Raw genomic sequence first — 20145 nt, 5'->3', positions numbered from 1 at the left:
AAGCAAGCGGTTTTACAAACTACAAAAAGTCCTGGTGACCACGGTTGAAGTTTGACAAGTGGCCGCTAGAGGGAGACAAATCACCAGTGGCAGATCTCGAAATGAAGTCACTTGCTCGACGGTCCGAGAAATGTTTCGGTCGAGCGGTGACACGGGGACATTGTTGCGTTGGGCTTGCACACTTCAACGCGGAAACATGCAGAAAATGTCCTCTGGACCGCCCTCCCTCTCGCTCCCGCGCGCGCACACGCACGCGCCGAGAGCGAGAAGAGCTGTGAAGGGAAGCTTTGTGAGGACATGAAGGCTGACTTGTTTTGGGCAGGGGGAAAAAAAGCGAAACGTTCGCCCGCCCGGCCAGCATGAAGGTTGTTTGTCAAAGTGGACACTCGCTCTTTTGTGCGACCGAATGAGGTTGAGGTGGTGCCGAGCCACAATGACTCCAAATCTTGTGCTTTTGAATCAAAGTGCAGTGCGGCCGATTCCTCCTCGTCAGACCTTCTCCGTTTTTAATCGAGTTCTACTTCTTACTGTCATATGAGCTCATATGAGCTCGGGGGCCACATGGAGAAAAATCCCCCCAATGCAGGTTTTTTTCCTTGAAATGCGTATTTTGCATGGACTGCATAATATGAGGAATAAATAAAGTTAGGCAAAATGAAAATGTGTAACTACATCGGAACGCAAATGGCCAGGGGAAGGAAAAGGCCCCAATCAAAATGTGCGGTTTCTTTTCAAGGTGTACGGTGAAGCGCAAAGAAAACGAAACTGAGTCTGCCACGTCTCTTTTTCGACACCGGTTGACAAAAGTTGAAATTTCACAAAGAACAAGTCACATCCGGGAGGCCGGTGGAAAGGTTTGATCTGCGCCGAGCAGTGGCGCGACCAAGCGAGACGCTAACTTGTAGCGTCGGGTCACGGCCCACGCGATCACAACTCATCCCGACAAAAGAAGATTTTTCCTCTGTTTCTTATGGCTCGGGTGGTTTAGCTCCACCAAATCATCTTGTTGGACACCCCTGATTTGGGACCGCCGCTGCTTCCGCACGGCGGCGTTCGTCTTTCATTTTTTTTCACACCGCACACCCAGTACGAGTGCTCGACGAGATGAGATCATATGAGGTGAGCGAGTTCCTTCCTCGAGCACGAGACTACGCGGGGCTTCTGGAAAGCGCCTTCACTTTTTTGGCCGCCCACACTCACCGTATTTCCCTCGCGGCACTCTTCGTGCATCGGCCTTGATATGAAATCGGCATTACGGCCAAATTTCAAAAAGAAAGGCGAGTTGCGAGGCCGCGGGATCGGACAAATGTTTGTGTGTTTTTCAGGCTGAGGCGGTCGCCTCCGGAGAGAGCCGAAGAAAGCCGAGGGGCTCCGAGCCCGAGGCACGCCCTCCGACGGCCCCGGGATGCTCTCGGCGCCCTGGGCGTCCGCGCGTCACTTTTCGGCCGCTCCAACAAGAAGAAGATGACGGCTCTGAGCAGCTGGGAGCTTTGCGTCAAGTACGCCCTCTTCGCCTTCAACTTTGTCTTCTGGGTGAGTCCCAAACGCACCTGACCAATTTCGGATCACTTTAAAAGAGCGTGACGAGGAAACCCCCCCCCGTTCACAATTTACACACTATTGATCCGAACATTGATCCGTGTTTTCCGGCAGCTTTTTTAACTTTTTTAAGAGGAAAGGGTGGGGGGGGGCGTCGACGTTAAATGCCAAAAGTCCAAATTGTCGCCTGACTTGTAGATGCGATTGCGGCTCGCGTCCGCTAAACGGCGCCATTTCTCTTTACGTTTCTTTGTTATTTAATGGTCCTCGCGGTTTTCTGACGTTAAATGGCCCGCGGTGACTCAATGAACCGTCGTTTGATATATAACGACTACTGCTGATATAGGTGTTGATTTTTGTTTTAGAAGGTTCTCCGTGTTTGCACGTTGACGTTAAATGCGATGCGCGTTTTGCATCTTGTGAGTTGACTCGGCTTGATCGTTCCCAGTGGGGGGGGGGGCAAAGTCCCGTCGTGACGTCACCGCGCTCAATCAGAACAAGGTGCGCCACCTGGCGAGCCCCGCCCCTCGGGATGTCAAACCGGGCCGGCCCCACTTGGTCTTCGTCGCTTGTTTTCGCACGTCGGGCATAATTGTCGGCACTCATGGGGGCTCTGCAGTGCATCAAGTACCCGCTCTTCATCTTCAACTTCCTCTTCTGGGTATGTGACTTTTGCGACTTGGAATCTCGCCACTTCGCTCCGTTTCGTCACCTGTGTGAGCGTTTTCGCTTGGCGTCGCTCGGAAGCTTTGGGTGCGGCGCCGACACGTGAGCGCAAATCAAGAATCCCTCGCAAATCTTCGCAATCTCGAACGGCGTTTCCACAAGGGCCCCGAAATTGGCCGTAGTAGTTTAGGTGAATTCGAGATTTTCCGGTTGCAATGACGTCACCGAATTACTTTGACTTTAATGGGGCCAAGCAAAACAGCGGCCTCGAAAGCGCAACCCTAACATACGGAACATAAAGCAATGGGGTTAACAGTGCGTAAAACGCTGTCCTCTCGGCGCAGCTGGCCGGGACGGGCGTCCTGGCGGTGGCGCTATGGCTGCGCTTCGACAGCAGGACTGCCGGACTCTTTGAGGGCCAAGACTCGCCCTCCGTCTTCTTCACCGGTAAGAGACAAATGTCCTCCAAGTTTGCGTCCTCCCCCCTTTTTGTCAAATGCGCAACCGTCAAAAGCAGATGAGGCGCAGCCCAATTACGGGTGTCAAACGCCGGCGCTTGCCGCCACGTTTCGGACCTTTCTCACTCCGGCTTGATGAGCCCAAGCGTTTGGTGCAGGCGAGTTGGAGAGAGAAACGTGTAAAAGGTGCTCCTTGCATCCGCAGGCGTGTACATCCTGATCGGCGCCGGGGCGCTGATGATGGTGGTGGGCTTCCTGGGATGCTGCGGGGCCATCAGGGAGTCTCCGTGCATGCTGGGATTGGTCGGTCGCCTTCAGACGCACTTCGCTTGGACGTGGCCGGCATCGGTGCTTTTTTTCCCCCCCTTTAGTTCTTCCTGTTCCTGCTGCTGATCTTCGCGGCGGAGGTGGCGGCGGGCATCTGGGGTCTGTCCAACAAGGAGGTGGTGGTGACCGAGGTGACGGAGTTCTACAAGCAGACCTACAGCAACTACAAGGACACCAGGCAGGAGGCGCTGAAGGAAAGCCTCCGCCTCATCCACTTCGGGGTGAGACGAAGCGCCCGCCCGCCCGCCCGCCTCCTTTTCGCGCGGGGGGCGCCCCAAACCGACGCGTCCCCGTCGCCGCCCTCAGCTCGACTGCTGCGGCCCCGCCGGCACCGTCATCGACGCCGCCAAGGACATCTGCCCCAAGAAGGAGGGTCTGGAGGCGCTTGTCACCACGGTAACGGCCAACCCGCACGCCACCCGCCATTGCCGTTGGCAATTTATTTACTTTTCCTCCCCTCCCCAGAGCTGCCCGGCCGCCATCGAGGAGGTTTTCAACACCAGGTTGCACATCGTCGGAGGCGTGGGCATCGGCATCGGCGTCGTTATGGTGAGGGACGGCAACTTGCCGCGCGCCTTGTTGCTACGCACGCTCCCGGCACACAGCTGGGCGCTTCCTTTTTTCAGATCTTCGGCATGATCTTCAGCATGATGCTGTGCTGTGCCATCAAGAGATCCAGAGACTTTGTTTAACGTCCCCTTCGCTTTAGCGGCGAGCGCTTTATTTTTTTTGGCGTCGTTTTCCCCGGCCGCACGCGGGACGGCCGAGACGGCCGCGTGAGCGCGTGGCGGCCGCCGCCCCGCTCGCCGGCGATTTGTTTCGCTTTTCGGCTTTTCGGTTTGCTCGTCCGTCCCGACGGGCCGCGATGCGCCAAAGCGTGCTAACGTTTAGCTTGTTTACGTTTTATCGCGACTAACATTTGACGTCGGTTTACTTCTTGCGTTGAACTTTTTACGCAAAATAAAGGAACTGAGGAAAAAGCTGTCAAATGGCGTGGATCTTGTGAAGACGAGCGGTCATGCAAAGGGAAGTGAATTTATTGACACAGATTCAGCAAAAGTCAAAGGACGACGCTTTTAGTCGTCCCAGGCAAAGTCAAAGGGCTGGAAGTCGTCCCTGAGCTCGGCGCACGCCGCCTCCTCCTCCGCCCGGCTTTGTTTGCACTCCTTCCAGTCCGCCCGCTCCGGAATGTTGAGCAGCGCCTCGCTGGCCAGAACCTCCCTGCCGACGCGAGGCGCCGGTCAAAGCCTGGCCGGCCGCGCCGAACGCCGCCACCGGGGGGCCCCGCTCACCTCCCGAACTGCAGCGGGAAGTCCCCGCGGATGCGGTAGAAGAGCTTCTCCCCGGAGTCCAGCTCCACGTAGAAGTAAGGCGTGCCGGGCGGGGCGATCTGCGTGCCGGGCGGGGCGCTCGTTAGCCGGGGCGACGGCTTGGCCGGGCGGTGCGGCGTACCTGCTTGAGATCGCTGTGTAGCGGGATCTCCGTCAGCTCCATCTGCCGCTCCTGAGCCTGCGTCACGAAGGCCTCCTTGATGTCGCCGGCGGCGCAGCGCTCCGGCGGCACCGGGACCACCTGAGCGGGACGGGACTGGTGGGTGGGCCTTTTCCCCGGGTGGGGTGGGGCGGGGCGGGGCGGGCTTCCCCCAGTACCTGAAGCTGCAGGTGCTGGCTCCTGTAGTTCCTCTCAAAGAGCACGCAGCGCTGGCCGCGGCTCTTGTAGAAGCCGCGTAGCGCCGCCTTGTACTTGTCCATCTCTTGGAGCACCTCGGAGGCCAGCTCCACCGTGGAGCCGTAGTGCCCGATGGGCAGGATCAGCACGTGTCCCGCGTTGAGCCCGCCTTTGGCCAGCGCCAGGTAGCACTGCTGCGCCGCGCCGCGCGGCGTCAAGAACCGGGACGCGCGGCCGATCGCCGTCGGGCGTGCGCTACTCACGTGCGTCCCGATGCTGAGCACCAGATGCTTCTCCACCTGGGGGCTCGCCAGGCAGAACCAGCACTCGCCGGGGGGCAGGGCTGCGCGCCAACATTTGCCATCCTGTAGCTTTTGTCTCTATTTCACGGCTAATCTGCTATGACTCACGGTGCTTGCGAGCTTGCTTGCGTGCCGGCCAGTCGCCCTGGGGCGGCCTCTTCCTGTCGCGACCGCCGCGACCGCCGCTCAGGTCAAAGAAGAACTGAGCGCCTGTGTCCTGGACGAAGGACGAGCGGAGAGTTCACCATTGACGCGCTCCGCGCGGCCCCCGCGCGGCGCTCGCACCTCCTCCTCGGCGGCGGTCCAGCCCGTCTCGGGCGGCTCCTTCTTGTCTTTGGCCGCCCTCCTGTACGGGTTTTCCGTCACGTCGGGCGGCTGCTTAACCAACTCCGACGGATCCATGGTCTTCATGGGGATCATGTTGAAGGCGTACAAGTACTGCAAGCAAAAACACATTTTGACACGGATACATTCAGCATTAGCAATATTTTAGGCCAAAATACAAAAGGTACTATAAAAGTGAAAATGTAAATGACGGCTTAAACAGAAGTTACCTTCTTCTTGGCGGGGTTGTTGACGGTCGCCAAGGCTATGAAGCGAGTGACATGTTGCGCGTTCTCTTGCAGAATGGCGTGATTCCTAGATGTGAAAGTTGGGGGGGGTGTAAGGCATCAACGCGAGGACCTGCCGTGTCGGGGCTCACCTGTAAGGAAGCCTTTCGTAGTGAGCGCCTTCTAGCCCGGCAAAGTGGTACCTGGGCTTGAGTTTGTCGGCCAGCTCGGCCACGGCGCCGCTTCCGCACGACTTGGTGTTCACTTCCTGTTACAAGCCGCAAAATAAAACGGGCCGGACGGAGCTCGCTTTCGGTTTGCGATTGGGCACGGGACATAGAAAATCCAAGGGATAGCCTTGCGGTTTTTGTACCGGGTTGTTGGCAAAGTGCCACACCCCCCTGGGCCACTGCGAGGTGAGCAGGATGTCGACGCCTCGGAAGTTGCCGGTGGCGCTCAGCGGGGCCAGCAGGGCCCTCGCGTCCTGGCGGCTGAAGCAGTGCGCGGGCGCCGGCTCCTGCTGGGCCTCGCGCCCGCTGACGTAGGCGATGTGCAGGCCCGACGCCCCCGTCAAGACGCCGCGGCGACCTGGATGGAGCGCAGGGGCGGCTGCGTTTGCACGGAGCCCAAGCGCCAAAAGCGCCGAAGCGGAGCCCCCCCCCCTCACCCAGGTAAGTGATGTTGTGCGCCAGCTCGCATCCGTCCGCGCTCGGGAACTTGTTGGCCGTTTCTTGACTTGCCGCGCCCAGGATGTACGTGTGGACGGGAGCTGAGCCGGCACGATCGTTCGGCGTTAAAACGGAACAAGACGAAAACTCGGAAAAATCTACCTTTCTTGGCTCCGCTTTTGTACTCATGCCACTCTTGCTCGGCTTCCGGCGTGGATGCGAAGAACTCTCCGACGCACAGAAGAAGCTGCAGCGAAGCGAGAGAGAGAGAGAGCGGGAGCGCGCTCGCAAGGTTTGGCACGCGCGTGTCGCGTTCGCGACTCACGTCAAAGGGGCCCGTCTTCTTCTGGATGCTTTGCACTCTGGTGAAGAGCGCTCCGAGTTTGCCTTGCACGTCCCCGCACACCAAGCTGCGACAACGACAAAAGCGCGCAAGTCCAACCGACAACGGGTGAACATTACGACAAGCGAAAATCCCGTGATTTAAAAAAAAAAAAAAAAAAAAGCATCGCGGATTTCGCGTGCTGTGTCTGGTGCCGTGACTTACACTTTCACTGGTTTCTCTCCCATTTCTTGGCCGGCAGGAAGATAAATTCACCATCAGATTTCGGCAACATGAACGGTCCGTTCGGCTTTAGCTTCCGCTGCAAAAAGTGACGGAACTATTAACAAAAATCACAAAAGTGACATTATTATACCCTCTGCTTTACTAAAAAAAAATAAAAATAAAACTTATATATTATAACCATACCCAATAAAATACAATTAATGTCTTTTAGTGTTCGCTTTGTTTCGAGAAAAGTTCTTGTCCCGGGGGGAATGTATTTCCAACCGCACTAAAAGGTTGCCAAGTTTATTTATCACGTACATTTTACAATCATCCCGTGAGCCGTCGCAGACGTATTTTTCGATCATATATTCTATTGTAAATGTACACGTATTTCATTCAATCAATTTTGCAATTATTTAAGTTTGCGCTGGTAGCGAGCGCGTTCAGAGTTCCAGCAGCTATATGGCAACCCGGTGGCTTTATGGGGCGACGTCTTGCATCCTGGCACTTGCCTTCATCCTGGTTACTAGCAAGTTCCCGGACCAAAAACAGGAAGTAAGTAACTCATTCAAAAACTCAAAATGTCTTTGTCGTCGCCGTGCGCGAGCACGTGCAGCTCGGACGGGTCGCACACCACCGAACGACCCCACAGTCAAGAAAAATAAGATCGCTTGGTTGAGGCGAGACGCCGGGCTAGCTGCAGCTCCTTACTCCGTTCTAACATGGCGCCCGAGCCTTTTTCGTCCTTTCGTCGACTCCGGCGGCTTAGCTCGTCGGATGCTAACGCTTAGCATCGCCGATGTTTCGTTTGTCATTTTTTTCCAACATCATTTGGAAATGAAGAAGCTGCGCTAAAGTGTGTCTGTGCTCCAGCGTCGGGAGCACGGCGACAGTCTTTGCGCATTTGCAGCAAGTCACACTCCAAAATACAGAAACTAAAACACAACATCAGGTCAAACGTATAAAAAACAGATGCACAATCAAAATAAATACATATTTTAAAAAAGCGTCGTTTGCCTTGTGGCGTGCAGTGTCGCCACAAGAACGAATTGCATTTGTGGTCGTTTTTCTCAAAATGGAGTGTTTCAAACGTGAACAGCAGATGGCGTTACTGAGCGCCATTGAAAATCATTATGGCTAGCAAATCAATGAAATTTCGTATTTTTCAGTCATGAAATGGCTTATTTCGTGTTTTCAATGATTGTTAAATTACATCATACCGTTTACGTCCCGTATCAAATTAAATATTTTATGGATTTGTGTATAAAGGTTTAATGCGAATTTCTCTTATGTACGATTTTAACAATTTCAAATACTCAAAGTAAGAAGGCCAGTAACTTTATTTCAACTATAGTGGGCAAGGACAGACAAAATGCAAGTATTTAAGTATAGGTCATTGCGTTGTATAGTAAGTCAAATATTACAAGTATCCCTTTTTGATTTACAATAAATAAAAAAGCCATGAATGTTGGGCGGTGGCGCAGATGAGCGGGGCGGCACAGGAGCAAGATGGCGGCGGACCGGCGGACTCGCCCACGCGGGACGTCTGCGACATCATCCTTCACTGCGCCGCGTCCCCTCCCTCGCCCTCGTCGGCGATGCCCGGCGAGCCGGGTCCCAAGAAAAGACGCGTCGAGGGCTCGGACGCGGCCTTTTCTCTGGTGGGCGCGGCGGGTGAGTCATGCCGCCATGCAACAACTTGGACGCTTTCCGCACCTATTCAATAAATGGCGGACGGCGTGTTTTTCTCTCTCCAGCGGCCGACGGCAGCAAAAGCTCGGAGGTCGCCGTGACGACGTCCGCCGACGGCCGGCTCCCTCAAGCGGGCGCGGCTCAGATACGGGTGGGTCGAACGTTCCGAGACTCGCCGATCGGAGCCCTTGGCGCGCTCACGGCGGCGCTCGTGCGCGCAGGTCCTGTGCCCCGACGACGACGACGGCGCCGACGCCAAGGGCGAGGTCTCGGCCGTCAGTCAGGCCTGGTTCACCACCAAAGAAGACAAAGACACGCTCGCCAACAAAGGTAAGGTGTCGGCAAAACTTTGCGATTTTCCGGTCCGGCCCACTTGAGTCCGCGTGCCCTTGACGCTCCGGGGTCCCGGCTTGAGAAAATCTCCTGTCAGGTCACAAGTGGAGACAAGGGATGTGGTCCAAAGAGGAGATCGGCATCCTCATGGGCAACATCGACCAATACCTCAAGGTATTGGTTTCGGCGGCGGCGTCCGCCCCGGGCGCGCCGCTGACCCGGTGCGCGCGCGCCCACCCGCCAGGGTCGAGGTATTGAGGACCCGGCGGAGATCATCTTCGAGATGTCCAAAGAGGAGCGCAAGGACTTTTACCGCTCGGTGGCCTCGGGCCTCAACAGGCCGCTCTTTGCCGTCTACAGACGAGTTCTGCGCATGTACGACAATCGCAACCACGTGGGCAAGTGAGTGGGCCGCCCGGACCGGCGCCGACCCGCTCGCCGACCCGCTCGCCGACCCGCTCGCCGGTCTCACCTCTTCCTCCGCGTGCGCGCGCGGCGCCAGGTACACGCCGGGAGAGATCGAGAAGTTAAAAGGGTGAGTGGTCGCGGCGGCGGCGGCCTCGGCGAGAGCTTGACGGGCCGCGAACGCTTCAGGCTGCGGGATCGCCACGGCAACGACTGGGCCGCCATCGGCGCCGCGCTGGGCCGCAGCGCCTCGTCCGTCAAGGATCGCTGCAGGCTGATGAAGGAGACGTGCAACACGGGTACCTATTTTTTCCGGCGTTTTAACGTCAGGAGTTTTCACGGGGCTGGGGGAACCGGACGCAAAAACGGTCCGGCGCACGAGCGCGCCCGTCAAGTGAGGACCGGCGTCCCAGTGGGACCTGACGCGGAGGAATTGGCAGGCAAGTGGAGCGAGGAGGAAGAGAGGCGCCTGGCCGAAGTGGTGTACGAGATGGCGGCGGCGGCGCCGGGCTCGGCGGTGACGGGGGGCGTGTCCTGGGCCTCGGTGGCCAATCGGGTGGGCACGCGCTCAGAGAAGCAGTGTCGCTCCAAGTGGCTCAACTACCTGAACTGGAAGCACAGCGGCGGCACGGAATGGACCAAAGACGACGACCTGGACCTCACCCGCAGGTGCGCGGCCATCCCGATTTCCCCCCTCGTTTCGCCCGACGGCGAGTAACGGCGACCCCTTTGCGCGCCGCAGGATTTTGGAGCTGGAAGTGGAGGACGAGAACGAAATCAAATGGGAAGAGCTGGCGGGCGGCTGGAGCAGCGTGCGCTCGCCTCAGTGGCTGCGCTCCAAGTGGTGGAGCGTCAAGCGACAGGTGGCCAATCACAAGGAGATCCCCTTCCCGGGTGAGGCGCGGCCACGCGGGCAAGCGGAGCGGAGCGAGAACAAACGGGGCCGCCTGGCGTTGCAGTCTTGCTGAAGGCCCTCCACGAGGTGATGTCGTCGTCCTCGCAGTCGGCCGCCTCGCTTCAGATCCGCGCCGAGGAGAGCGGCTCGCTGGCGGCGCTGCAGATCCCGCTGCAGGTGGCGCACCTGGGTGAGGCCCGCCGCCGCCGCCGCCGCCGCCGCCTTCGGGGTCCTTCTCCCGAGCGCTCAACCGCTCCCCCGTCACTCGTCAAGACTCTTCGGCGGGCGGCGGCCAGGGGGAGACCACCATCACGCTCAACGGCGGGACGCTGCAGGCCTTTGAGATTCTTCCGGTAAGCCCCAACGGGCCTTCGCGCCGCCGACGCGGAAAATTCAAGTTGCGGCTTTCGACGCGGATACCTTACTTCCGTGCTTTTTTTTTTCAAACGAATGACTTTGCTCGGCGCCAGTCCTTTCAGCTGCAGCCCACCGGGACGCCGGGCACGTACTTCCTGCAGACCGCCAGCAACGCGGGCCTGCCCCTCACGCTGACAGGGAGCGGCTCCGTCACGTTGAGCGCAAGCTCCTCCTCCGCATCCCACGAGCACATCATCCTGCACGGTCTGGCGGTGCGTCCGGGCCGCGGCGCCCGACCTCTCGTCGGGGTCCCCGCCCCCTTTTTTTTTTTTTTGAACGGAAACGCGGCTTCTTGCAGACGGACGGCCTGTGCGCTGGCGACGGCGTCATCATCCAGACGGTGGCGGCGGACGCGCCAGTTGCGGAGACGGGGGGGCGGCGGCACGACGGGCTTCTCGACGTTTCGCCGTCGTCGGGGAGGGAGGAGTCGGTGGCGGACAGCTGTGCTGAGGTTCCAAACTTTGACATTTCTCTTCCTTTCGTCCTATCAACGGATTTCTGTCTACGCTAGCGACGTATAAGGCGTTCGATCTGGCACCAGGCAGGTTGTCCAATTGAGCTCTGTCGCCACCTTGTGCCAGTCCCGTGTCATGGTATTTTCAAACTTTCCGCTGTTTTGAACGGTGGAATCTTACCCCCAAAAACTCATGTTTGATTAAAACAAAAACCCCAAAAAACTAATTAAAACAAAATTAAATTAAAACAAGAAACGGCCGGATTTCCGACGCACAAGTAACTCCCCAACGCTTCCCGTACAAACCCGAGCGAAACCTTGCTCCTCCTCGGAAAAGGTACGGCTTCAACGCGCTCCCTTGAAAGTCGAGTCGAAACGGCGCGAGAGGAGATCCGGCAACTCGCTCGAGCCCGCTTTGTCCCTACCGAAACGTACAGCGGAACGCACAAAGTGCAGGCGGGGGATCTCATTCGCGCCTGTGTTCGCCAGCGGCCGAGCGCAACCCCGGCCGAGGCTCCCGCCGCGCTTTCCGGGCTGGCCGGCGCCGCCGTCCTGATCGTGTCGCCTCCCGACATCGGCGGCGCGCTGACGGGTGAGGCCGGCGACGTGATCCGCGGGCGTGATCCGCGGGCCCGCCGTGGCGACGTCGCATTTTGTCTTTTTGTCTCTTGTGCTCAGATCCCATTTTGGAGAACGAAGACGGTTGCGATTAGGACCAGCGGTCCTGCACCTTTTTAACATGGAGACTTTTTATACAAAGTTAAGTGCCACTTTTTCATCATGCCAACATTTTCGGCCTTCGGGACGCTGAAATGCAGACGTGGTTCAGTTACATTTATTTATTCTGTCAAACATGAAATTAAAACAAAAAACGGAACACGGCTCTGACAATCCTAAAGTCGTGGTGAGTTTTACTTCTGGGGGACGGGGCGCCCGTGTGAATACGGAGAAAAGGAAACAAAGAAAAATCCTTCTCGCTCTTTTGGTCGGAGCCCTTCAAGAAGCGTGTCTGAGTTTCCAGTAGCCGAGGCGGAGGCCGACGTCGCCGCAGTGCAAAGGTGTCACCCTGCTAAGTTATTTGGAATGTCTGCAAAATGTTTGGCCGACACCCAAAAAGAAGAAAAAAAAGATTGCATAATTGTCACAGACGCCGTATTGCCAAAAGCCCTTTGAGCAGTGAGCGACGGCCATTATGAGGACAAGTATACTCTTGGCCATCAACCTTAAAACAAATCAGTCGTACTTTTGAAGTTTTTTCCCCTCGGTAGTTTTTGGCATTTTTGCATACTTACAAGTGAGGCCAAATTTCGCTATTAGAAATCTGGACTCTACTGCTGTCGCTACGCTAATCGGAGTGCAAGATGAAGTGGAATGCAAATCGCACGGCATTTTGGTGCGACAGGTAAAGTCCGGGCATCTACAAAACTAAGGTCGTACAGTCAGTGCGCTGAATGTGATCTCACTTCCTTCTAGTCGGACGCCCCCAGGAAAAAAAAAAGCAAAAGGGGGAAGTGATGTAAGGATGCTAACGTTTCGCATGTAGTTCTTCCCGTGTGTTGTGCAGCGTCCGGGCGCCGTGCCAGGCGGACCGGCGGGGGGGGGGCTCCTCCAGCCCCGGCGGCTCACCTGACGTCGTGGAAGTAAAGGTTGGCGCACAGGCACAGTAAGACGACGGACGCCAGCTTGTAATAGATCAGCTTGCGGAATTTGGGCTCCAGGTCGCCTTGGCGGTACCAAAAGATCTGAGAGCAAAACGGCAAATGGCATGGTTTTTGATCTTTTGATCTTTTTGGACATGGCGATCAGGAGGGTTTTGCACGCGCGTACCAGCAAAATGGTGGATCCGCAGGTCAGCAGGACGCAAACGGCAAAGAAAACATTAAGCGGCCGAGGAGGCAACGAAGGGAAAACGAAGGAGCTGATGACGGTCACCTGCGAGGTAAGAACACTTTCAACTTTGCCGCGTGCCAGAAAGCAGGACATTAGGGTTTTTTTTTGTCACGGCGCATCATAAAATGTGCCACGCTGACATTTTGCGCAGTTGGAACATTAACACTGTACTTGTACGGGCGGACATCAACTGCGCCAAAATGAAAGTCTGAAACAAACCGTCCGCCAAGGCTAAAAAGCAGGAGCAAACGTGTTGAAAACAACCGAGTTGTACTTTCCGGGCTCACCTCACGCATTTTGTTCAAAACAAATGGTGGTACTTATCTTTTGGTACTTTGGGACTAGGGTTGTGCAGTTTGTTTTTTCTCTCTCCCCAAAATATTAGGCTGAAGGAACCAAGTTTATCATTTCGAAGCGTACGATAAGTTATTTGTAGAAACAAATTCTGACATTCGGCAAAATTGAACGGCGTGGTGTGAAATAGTTTGAGCCGACGCGTGACAATGCAAAGCAAGGTCTTGGGAATCAAAAGGAGGAAATAAAAATAGCTGCATTGACGGCCAGTCAAATAGCGTGTACGCACCAGCACAACCAGGGATGTGAATCCTCCCACTGCCAAGTTGACGATGCGATCCTGGGACCAACAAATACAAAAAGAAAACTTGCTCATGCGATTCATAAGAATCCGATTGAATTTTCTGACCGCACCAAGAAATCCAAACAATATGTCCGTCCGGACCGTCTATGGAACGAATCGAGCGATACTCGGCTTTGGTTCAACGCTAGCGAGGCTAAGGTTTAGCCCGCCGCGGACGCGGACGCGGACGCGGACGGCGTTTTCCTTGATGCCAGCTCGCTCGCGATAATACGGCGGCATCGGCTTTGCGACGCGTCCCGCCACTCGTCCGCACAATGCGACGGGCGCCGCCGTACCCGCGCCGACGTCTCCCCGAACAGAGGTCGGTTGTCCAGGCCGCTGGTGCCGTACGTTCTGCTGCTGAACTCGTCCATGGCTCAGCGGCGGGGCCGCCGTGGCGTGCTAGCGTCCCCGACTCCCAGGGGCCGGCGGGACATGTGCCTGTCGATCATACGCAAAAGTTTTTGGTTAGAAAGCGGGTCGTGATAACGTCTTTCCTAAACTCGTCCCGTCGCTTACAGTTTTCCCGCATGCAAAATTCCCCCCCAAATGACCTCAAAATCAGAAAATGACTACATGAAGCGTAAGCGCACTTTTTCCACATTTTCTCACATTAGGGCTTCATCCAAACTGCATTCGAGCCTTTCGGCCTTCAAATGCGCACACTTTTAACAGCTGTTAAAAATGGAATCGAGTAACTTCTGAAATTTGACTAGAAAAGTGATTGGAAGGCTGAACTTCCCTTTTTCTTGCCACGTGCCGAAGAGGAAGTTGAAAGTGAGACAAATCTGGACTCTGGGTCATGGCGACTATTCAAGGTGGAGCGCTTGTGATTGCGGGTCACAAGTTTGCAGGAACGGCCTCGAAAGGCCGACAAAACAAGGGGCCCGCTATAAAGGCGCCGACCGCTTAAGGGCTTGTGAGCTCCAAAGCGCATTCCTCCCTCCTCAGCCTTGTGACGCTCATACGGCCAGTGGAGCAAGCGTTCCAAATCATCGACTCCGATGAATATCTCCAATCAATTGGCCCGTTTCCGCGGGAGACTACGTCATGGCTATCGCCGATTACAAAACCAGACTACTAAACAACTAGGAAGCACTCTTAAATCATCGACAGACTCATTGATTATGAAAGTAATTGGCGGTGAGCGGCTCTCCAATTGAACCATGCGATGGGAAACGGCCAATCTCGCTATCGGGAATCGGCAGCATAAATATCTGGATAGGTCCTGCACCGATTGCAATTTACTAGAGCAAATCGATGATGGCCTTATGCCGTTGTTGTTGAGAGGACCAGCACGTCACGCTTGTGTACTTGCACCCGGATCTCGTGATTGGCTGATGACCACTCCATCGTTTTGTCTTGACGGGCACACTCTTATGATTGGCGCCCGGTCCAAAGCATTTCTTTCAATGATTTGTCTCCATGTGGCCTGGCATTTGGGTGGCGACCGCTCCAGGTTGTACCCGTCTTGCCCCAAGCCGCGGCACCTATCGGCCAATCAGACGCCTGCTCGCAGCCGTCTGAGGACGACAGCGCGATGTGATTTGCAGTCATCTCACCTTTCACTTGATGTGGGCGACGAGCATCGGCAAACCCGAAACGGGCACCTGAAGCGAAATAACACATTAGCTTCCAAGACCGAGCGACCGACAGCTGTTAGCTTCCCGCGCTAACACGAACCTTGCAAGGCTAATTCCGGCGCACGTTCACTCGCTAGTGGGGCTAAGCTAACAACGCTGATAATCAGCGAGCGATTAGTCTTCCACTTTGCGTGCGTCAGAAAAGCCGAGAAACGAGAAGACTTGCCGGGGCGACGCCGCGGACGATAAGCAAACTTTGCAACACGACAGACGGGATCGATGGGGAATTAAAGGGGACGGGCCGGAGCCCCAAGCCGTTAAAAGGGGAGTGGCCGCGCTTGTGGGCCGACAATACACACACTACCCACCCTCCATAGTACTTGCAGTTTACATTAGGAAAAAAACGGACCAGCTGAATAAATCCATCCAGAAAAATTGTAATGTTTACGGGCCCGACAGGGGAAAAAGAACGAACAAACAAAGCCAAATAACGTCTGAACCAATATCACCACTATCTTTACGTGTCGTATGTTTTGAAAATGTCTGAATAGCTTTATTTTTAGTATGCAGTACCTGGAATCTAAACCTATATAATATAATATACGGTGATATAAAGAAAAATACTAATCGTCGGAACTGGAAAAAATCGAACGTTTATGAACAGCTCCAAAAAAATGTGATGGCTAGCGTGTCCCCAAAATATATCAGTCGAAAACTAAGTTTGAACGCTATTTCTAAATGGTCGCAGCACAAAAAAAGTGTACTTTTTGGGGGGAAGTTGAACACTTACGCCACAAGGTAGCGCCAGTTTTAAAAGAGCAAAATATTTTGTCGGGACGGACAAAAAATAACGTAGATATAAATTGAAATTAAGTGACTTATTTGTATCAATTCACCCCACGCTTAGTTTAGAACAATACTATTTAGGATTACCTATATAATTTGTTCCTTGGTATTAATTTCTCCGCGTACGTATTACGGTTTATGTATGCGACAGCGATGACGTATTTATCACCGCGCCTGAGTAGTTCGCCGTAATGTATAAAACGATTTACCTTACCTAATTCATTTTAGATGGCATAGTGGTCTGGCAAATTATGTATTGTGTTTAAAATATCTTTAACTTAGCTAGAGTATTTACTTTGGCCGAGTCGGAAGGAGACGTTCGTGACGTCAAGGTCGATGTAGTGACGTACGCGTGCGTCACTCCGAGGATGATGATGACGAGGAAGAGCAAACGCCGCACCAATTCAGCAGGTAAAGTCATCGCTCGTCGTCCCGTCGCATCATATCTTATGCTGTTGATGGCATGTTCAAGGCGTTCCGTCTCCATGGCAACCACTAATCCAACCGAACGTCCGAAAGCATCACTACGCCTCTGCTATTTGTATTTGCATTTAAATCCATCCAGTGTTCTGCACGTTTGTCCTAATTCCTGCTTGGGGAGAGTAGGCTACCCCCTGAATTGGTCGCCAGCCAATGTCAGCGCCATTTCAGGCAAACTATACTAATTACCGAGATAATAATAATCGAGTACTTATGTTGACGACTTAGGACGACAGTGAGGAAGAAGAGTCTTCATCGTAGCAGCCCGCCCGCAGCTTGAGTACCAGCCGACCCCCCTCAGAAATGGACCAATTGCGGCTGCCCCCGCTCATCGAGGAGGTCCTGGACTCCTGTGGTCGGTCTGAACAAATCACACAAAATAATTTGGCGTGTCATTGTTTGGGTCGTATTTAGGAGGACGCGCGTTTGGGTGCTTCGGAAGTAAAAATCGGTCATTTTGAATTGACCCCGAACCACCTGGTGCAAACGTTTGACTCATCTTACCGGGTCTTCAAAGTCAGCAACGTGCCACTTTGTGTTTTAGGCCAGCTGAAGGATGACACGTGTGAGAAGACGCAAGGGGAAGAGTTTGGCGGAGACGACGACGAAGAGACGAGCGCGGAGGAGCTGCGGGTTCGCATGGTGGAGCTACTGCTGGAGCTGGAGGAGGCGCGCCAAGACTCCCGCAAACACCAGCAAAATTTTGTGGAAATGCGGGGTGAGACAATTCATGATGTTTTTTGTCGGAGGTTCCTCTCGATGTTCTTGACATTCCTGTTGATGTCGTCAGCCATGTTGGAGGACGAGCGAGCGGCTCGGGCCCAGCAGGCGGAAACCTTCGTCGGACAAATGGAGACTCTGAAAGGTAGGAGAGTCTGAAAGGTAGGCTACTCGCAACATGCGGTCATGAGTTTTGTTTGTTTGTTTGTTTTATTCTCTTTTCAATTCGAGTTATTCTGAGGTTTTGATTTCTAACATACCCTGGATCCTCACCGCTTGCAGCCGAGCTGGCGGGCGTCCGGCGGGAGCTGGCGGCGGCGGAGCGGGAGAAGCTGAGCGAGCTGGAGGAGGCCCAGACGGACCTGCGTCGGGCAGAGGAGGCGGCGCTGGCCCTTCAGGAGGCGGGCGAGGAGGCGGCAGCTGAGCGGGAGAACGACATCGCCTGCATGCAGGAGGAGCTGTGCCGCCTCCGTGTCCGGCTCCGGCGCCTGCGAGAGACGGCCGGCCGGCAGGAGACTGAGGTCGCCGCCCTGAGGATGGAGTGCGGCGGGGAGGGTTGTCACGGTAACACACGTTGCTGACCCGACAGTGAAGTAGTTGCAAGGACTGTCGGCGGCGCTGTGGGCTTGGGGGTCATTTTTGTCCAGAACATACATAACGACCGTTAAAAATACATTTCTTTCATTTTAAGCAGTTATCCTGCATCGACTTTCACTTAACTGAAAGGGTTCCTCTCAAATAGTGGGGCAGAGGCTGCGTTGCAATGTAGAGGGGGGGCGTGTATGAACCTGGGAGACAGACTTTGGTACTCTTGTCAAATTTATACTTTTCAAATTACTGTCAACAACATTTTTGTTTTCTAAATTGCCTCGATAATCAGCGCCGTTCTTCAGGGATAGTGTGTAAGATTTCAACCGTTTTGCATTAACCGTCGACCGTAGCTATAACAAACATGGCCGCCTCCGGAGAAGTGTAGATAATGGTCTCATTTATGGTGGGCGTGGGAGGGGGGCACACAATGTTTACTCGTTCCTAGGGGGGCTTTGCGCAAAATGATTGCTACGCGCTGGACTAAAATAAGGAGGCGACTTCTCAAGGACAAAAACCCGCTTGGACAAAAGGATACTTGGGCACAAGTCCGCAAGAATACGAGATGAGCCCGCCATCTGCTGCGATTGTCACACGAAGGTGGTGCCGCGGCATTTCTGGAGGAGGAGCTTGCCTCTCTCAGCCGCCAGCATCTTCTCCTGCGGGACGCCAACCAGGATCTGACCTGCAAAGTGACTCAAGAAGAGCAGGGGCAGCCATCGTGCGTGTGAACAGTCCACTTGGCAATCCAAGCACACGGTCATAAGCGCCTGCCAATCACATGCAAAGCTCTGTGTTTTTTGTCTTTTTTTTTTTTTTTTTTTTACGTTTGTTTGCCAGGATGGGGTGCGACGCCTACATGAGTCTTTGCCGCCCGCCCGCCGGTCTTCCGGACGTCAGAGAACTTCAGGCGCAGCTGCGGCGAGCCGAGGACGCCGCGCTCCAGGTGCAGAGCGAGGTAGCGTCAGGTCACGCGCGCCCGTGCGGGACACAAGGCGTAGGCCGCAAGTGTCATAATTGACCGGCGTCTTTGCGTTTGCGCCAGTGTGAGCGCGTGAAGCGTTCGCTCAGCTCGCTGCAGCGTCTCCACGACAACAGCCAGCACGAGTGCGCCGCCCTAGGGGAAGAGCTGCGTTACCGCAAAGCCGAGCTGCGGCGGCTGCGGGCCGACAAGGTGCGGGTGAGGGGAAAGGAGACACGAGTGATTGATTGGTTGCTCAGACTGGCGGTTCGGGCAGGCAGGGACACATTATCCTGTCATGTTTGTCACGTTATTTTTAAACTCGTGGAATAACACTTTCGTTTACTACAAGTACTAGTTTACAAAACGGTTACTGGTATCGCCCTCGCCCTGTCACACGTGGCCATTTCCTTCCTTCCTTCCCTCCCTCCTTCCTTGCGTGTCGTCCTCAGCGCCGCCCCGGCCCGGCCGAGCCCCCCCTTGTGTCGGCCCCCTTGCTCGGCGTCATTGTCATAGTGGCCTTGATGTGGTGCTGGTGGGAGGAGCTGGCGTCCTAGAAAACAGGAGCAGGTACGGGCTGAGATTTGCTCGCGTGGCCTGCTATGGCCTCTCGTGTCATCACGCTGGCAGCGTAAGGCCATCGCCGCTTTCCCCAAATAACCTTTGTTTTCTTCTTCATCCTTCAGGATGACGCGGGAGGTTGGAACCTCGTCCCGCCGGCTGCGGCGGCAGCGGCTATCTTGGTTCTGGCGGTCCCCGGGCTGAACCGAGCTTGACGGAAGGTGACGCCGCGCCCATCCTGGAGCCCCTTCAAACCGAAGCGATCAGGCTCAGAGCTGTTCCTCGTCAATCCGCGAGGACCTTTGAACCAATTCCATCGGTACATCCGTTTTCTGTACGCGCCGATCGGGTCTGACTTCACTTGAAAGACCGGGTGCATTCTGGACTCTCGGGGCACAGAGGCAAAGGACGGTGTGGTCACCAATCAATGTCAGACTGACTGCCAGTCATTGACAGAGCACAAAGACAGATTTATCTAAGGCCAATTTTATGGCCAGAAAAAAAAAAAAAAAAAAACTGGACTGGTCAAGGATTAATTTCAAGGGGCCAGCACATGTCAGGGAGTTTCCAAATGACGGATCGGTCGCCAGTCACTGTTGCGATTCATTCACATTGCTCGATATGAACGTCAAACATCAATGTGAGTCTCAATGTAAAAGGGATAGTCATCCACATCTCCTTTATGTAAACGTTGCACGGTTCTCATAATAATCACCAACGCTAACTGTTAGCCGAATTTAGTACACCGCCCGACGCAACGTGAGGCTAACAGCGAGCGCGCTAAAGTTGTGTCGTGGTGAATGTTCTGTGTAGCAAGACAATAAACGTCGACCCAACGTGACCTGGTTTACATAGTTAGCAACAACGATGACGATTTAGGGTGCTTGTCCTCATTCGCGTTAACTTGGTGTGTATCCTTGATGAATTTAGGTGAGAGGTAGGGTATCTGGCGTG

At 54.9% G+C, this 20145-nt stretch overlaps 5 protein-coding genes across 15 annotated transcripts; 3 read left to right on the top strand and 2 right to left on the bottom strand.

The window, feature by feature from the left end:
* Window positions 1–1182: 1182 nt before the first annotated feature.
* LOC148405243 (CD9 antigen-like) lies at window positions 1183–3979 on the top strand. 2 transcript variants are annotated; one of them, XM_088406416.1, is made up of 7 exons: window positions 1183–1533; window positions 2550–2652; window positions 2869–2966; window positions 3035–3211; window positions 3297–3386; window positions 3456–3539; window positions 3617–3979. In XM_088406416.1, the coding sequence occupies exons 1-7, from the start codon at window positions 1465–1467 to the stop codon at window positions 3680–3682; spliced, it is 687 nt and encodes a 228-aa protein (XP_088262542.1). In that variant the 5' UTR covers window positions 1183–1464; the 3' UTR covers window positions 3683–3979. The 2 variants fall into 2 exon arrangements, with proteins under 2 accessions (XP_088262542.1, XP_088262543.1); XM_088406417.1 differs by lacking the exon at window positions 1183–1533 and adding an exon at window positions 2040–2200.
* A 30-nt stretch (window positions 3980–4009) lies between these two features.
* On the bottom strand, window positions 4010–6841 carry cwf19l1 (CWF19 like cell cycle control factor 1). Of its 3 annotated transcripts, none has more exons than XM_088406410.1 (14): window positions 6727–6823; window positions 6505–6589; window positions 6342–6426; window positions 6179–6280; window positions 5885–6099; window positions 5664–5779; window positions 5515–5599; window positions 5246–5398; window positions 5069–5177; window positions 4922–5001; window positions 4640–4852; window positions 4443–4562; window positions 4283–4380; window positions 4010–4211 (listed from the first exon to the last, which is right to left on the bottom strand). In XM_088406410.1, exons 1-14 carry the CDS (start codon window positions 6747–6749, stop codon window positions 4067–4069), a joined length of 1629 nt encoding a protein of 542 aa, XP_088262536.1. In that variant the 5' UTR covers window positions 6750–6823; the 3' UTR covers window positions 4010–4066. The 3 variants fall into 3 exon arrangements, with proteins under 3 accessions (XP_088262536.1, XP_088262537.1, XP_088262535.1); XM_088406411.1 differs by having other exon boundaries at window positions 4640–4849; XM_088406409.1 differs by having other exon boundaries at window positions 4640–5001; window positions 6727–6841.
* A 266-nt stretch (window positions 6842–7107) lies between these two features.
* Window positions 7108–11816, top strand: dmtf1 (cyclin D binding myb-like transcription factor 1). Its single transcript, XM_088406407.1, has 16 exons — window positions 7108–7284; window positions 8214–8403; window positions 8487–8572; window positions 8643–8751; window positions 8852–8928; window positions 8999–9156; window positions 9257–9289; window positions 9349–9458; window positions 9600–9828; window positions 9902–10053; window positions 10119–10244; window positions 10328–10407; window positions 10525–10683; window positions 10770–10922; window positions 11415–11517; window positions 11604–11816. The coding sequence occupies exons 1-16, from the start codon at window positions 7192–7194 to the stop codon at window positions 11636–11638; spliced, it is 1893 nt and encodes a 630-aa protein (XP_088262533.1). The 5' UTR covers window positions 7108–7191; the 3' UTR covers window positions 11639–11816.
* tmem243b (transmembrane protein 243, mitochondrial b) lies at window positions 11747–18451 on the bottom strand. Of its 5 annotated transcripts, XM_088406419.1 has the most exons (9): window positions 17342–18447; window positions 16866–17219; window positions 16573–16722; window positions 15015–15062; window positions 13749–13893; window positions 13399–13449; window positions 12753–12857; window positions 12552–12667; window positions 11747–12012 (listed from the first exon to the last, which is right to left on the bottom strand). In XM_088406419.1, exons 5-9 carry the CDS (start codon window positions 13824–13826, stop codon window positions 12000–12002), a joined length of 363 nt encoding a protein of 120 aa, XP_088262545.1. In that variant the 5' UTR covers window positions 13827–13893; window positions 15015–15062; window positions 16573–16722; window positions 16866–17219; window positions 17342–18447; the 3' UTR covers window positions 11747–11999. The 5 variants fall into 5 exon arrangements, with proteins under 5 accessions (XP_088262545.1, XP_088262547.1, XP_088262544.1 ...); XM_088406421.1 differs by lacking the exon at window positions 15015–15062 and having other exon boundaries at window positions 17342–18451; XM_088406418.1 differs by lacking the exons at window positions 16573–16722; window positions 16866–17219; window positions 17342–18447 and adding an exon at window positions 15136–15633.
* LOC148405239 (uncharacterized) lies at window positions 15016–20032 on the top strand. Of its 4 annotated transcripts, none has more exons than XM_088406414.1 (10): window positions 15016–16292; window positions 16590–16716; window positions 16906–17079; window positions 17152–17226; window positions 17364–17645; window positions 18270–18390; window positions 18510–18615; window positions 18715–18843; window positions 19083–19200; window positions 19317–20032. In XM_088406414.1, exons 2-9 carry the CDS (start codon window positions 16665–16667, stop codon window positions 19185–19187), a joined length of 1044 nt encoding a protein of 347 aa, XP_088262540.1. In that variant the 5' UTR covers window positions 15016–16292; window positions 16590–16664; the 3' UTR covers window positions 19188–19200; window positions 19317–20032. The 4 variants fall into 4 exon arrangements, with proteins under 4 accessions (XP_088262540.1, XP_088262538.1, XP_088262541.1 ...); XM_088406412.1 differs by having other exon boundaries at window positions 15024–16292; window positions 18510–18627; XM_088406415.1 differs by lacking the exon at window positions 15016–16292 and having other exon boundaries at window positions 16369–16720; window positions 18510–18627.
* The last annotated feature ends 113 nt before the right edge of the window (window positions 20033–20145 follow it).

The sequence above is a fragment of the Hippichthys cyanospilos genome, chromosome 22 (genome assembly GCF_059441005.1).
Source record: "Hippichthys cyanospilos isolate Australia breed blue-spotted pipefish chromosome 22, RoL_Hcya_1.0, whole genome shotgun sequence".
NCBI classification, from domain to species: Eukaryota; Metazoa; Chordata; class Actinopteri; order Syngnathiformes; family Syngnathidae; genus Hippichthys; species Hippichthys cyanospilos.
Note: the sequence above shows the minus strand (reverse complement) of the source record. Positions and strands in the feature narration are given on the sequence as shown.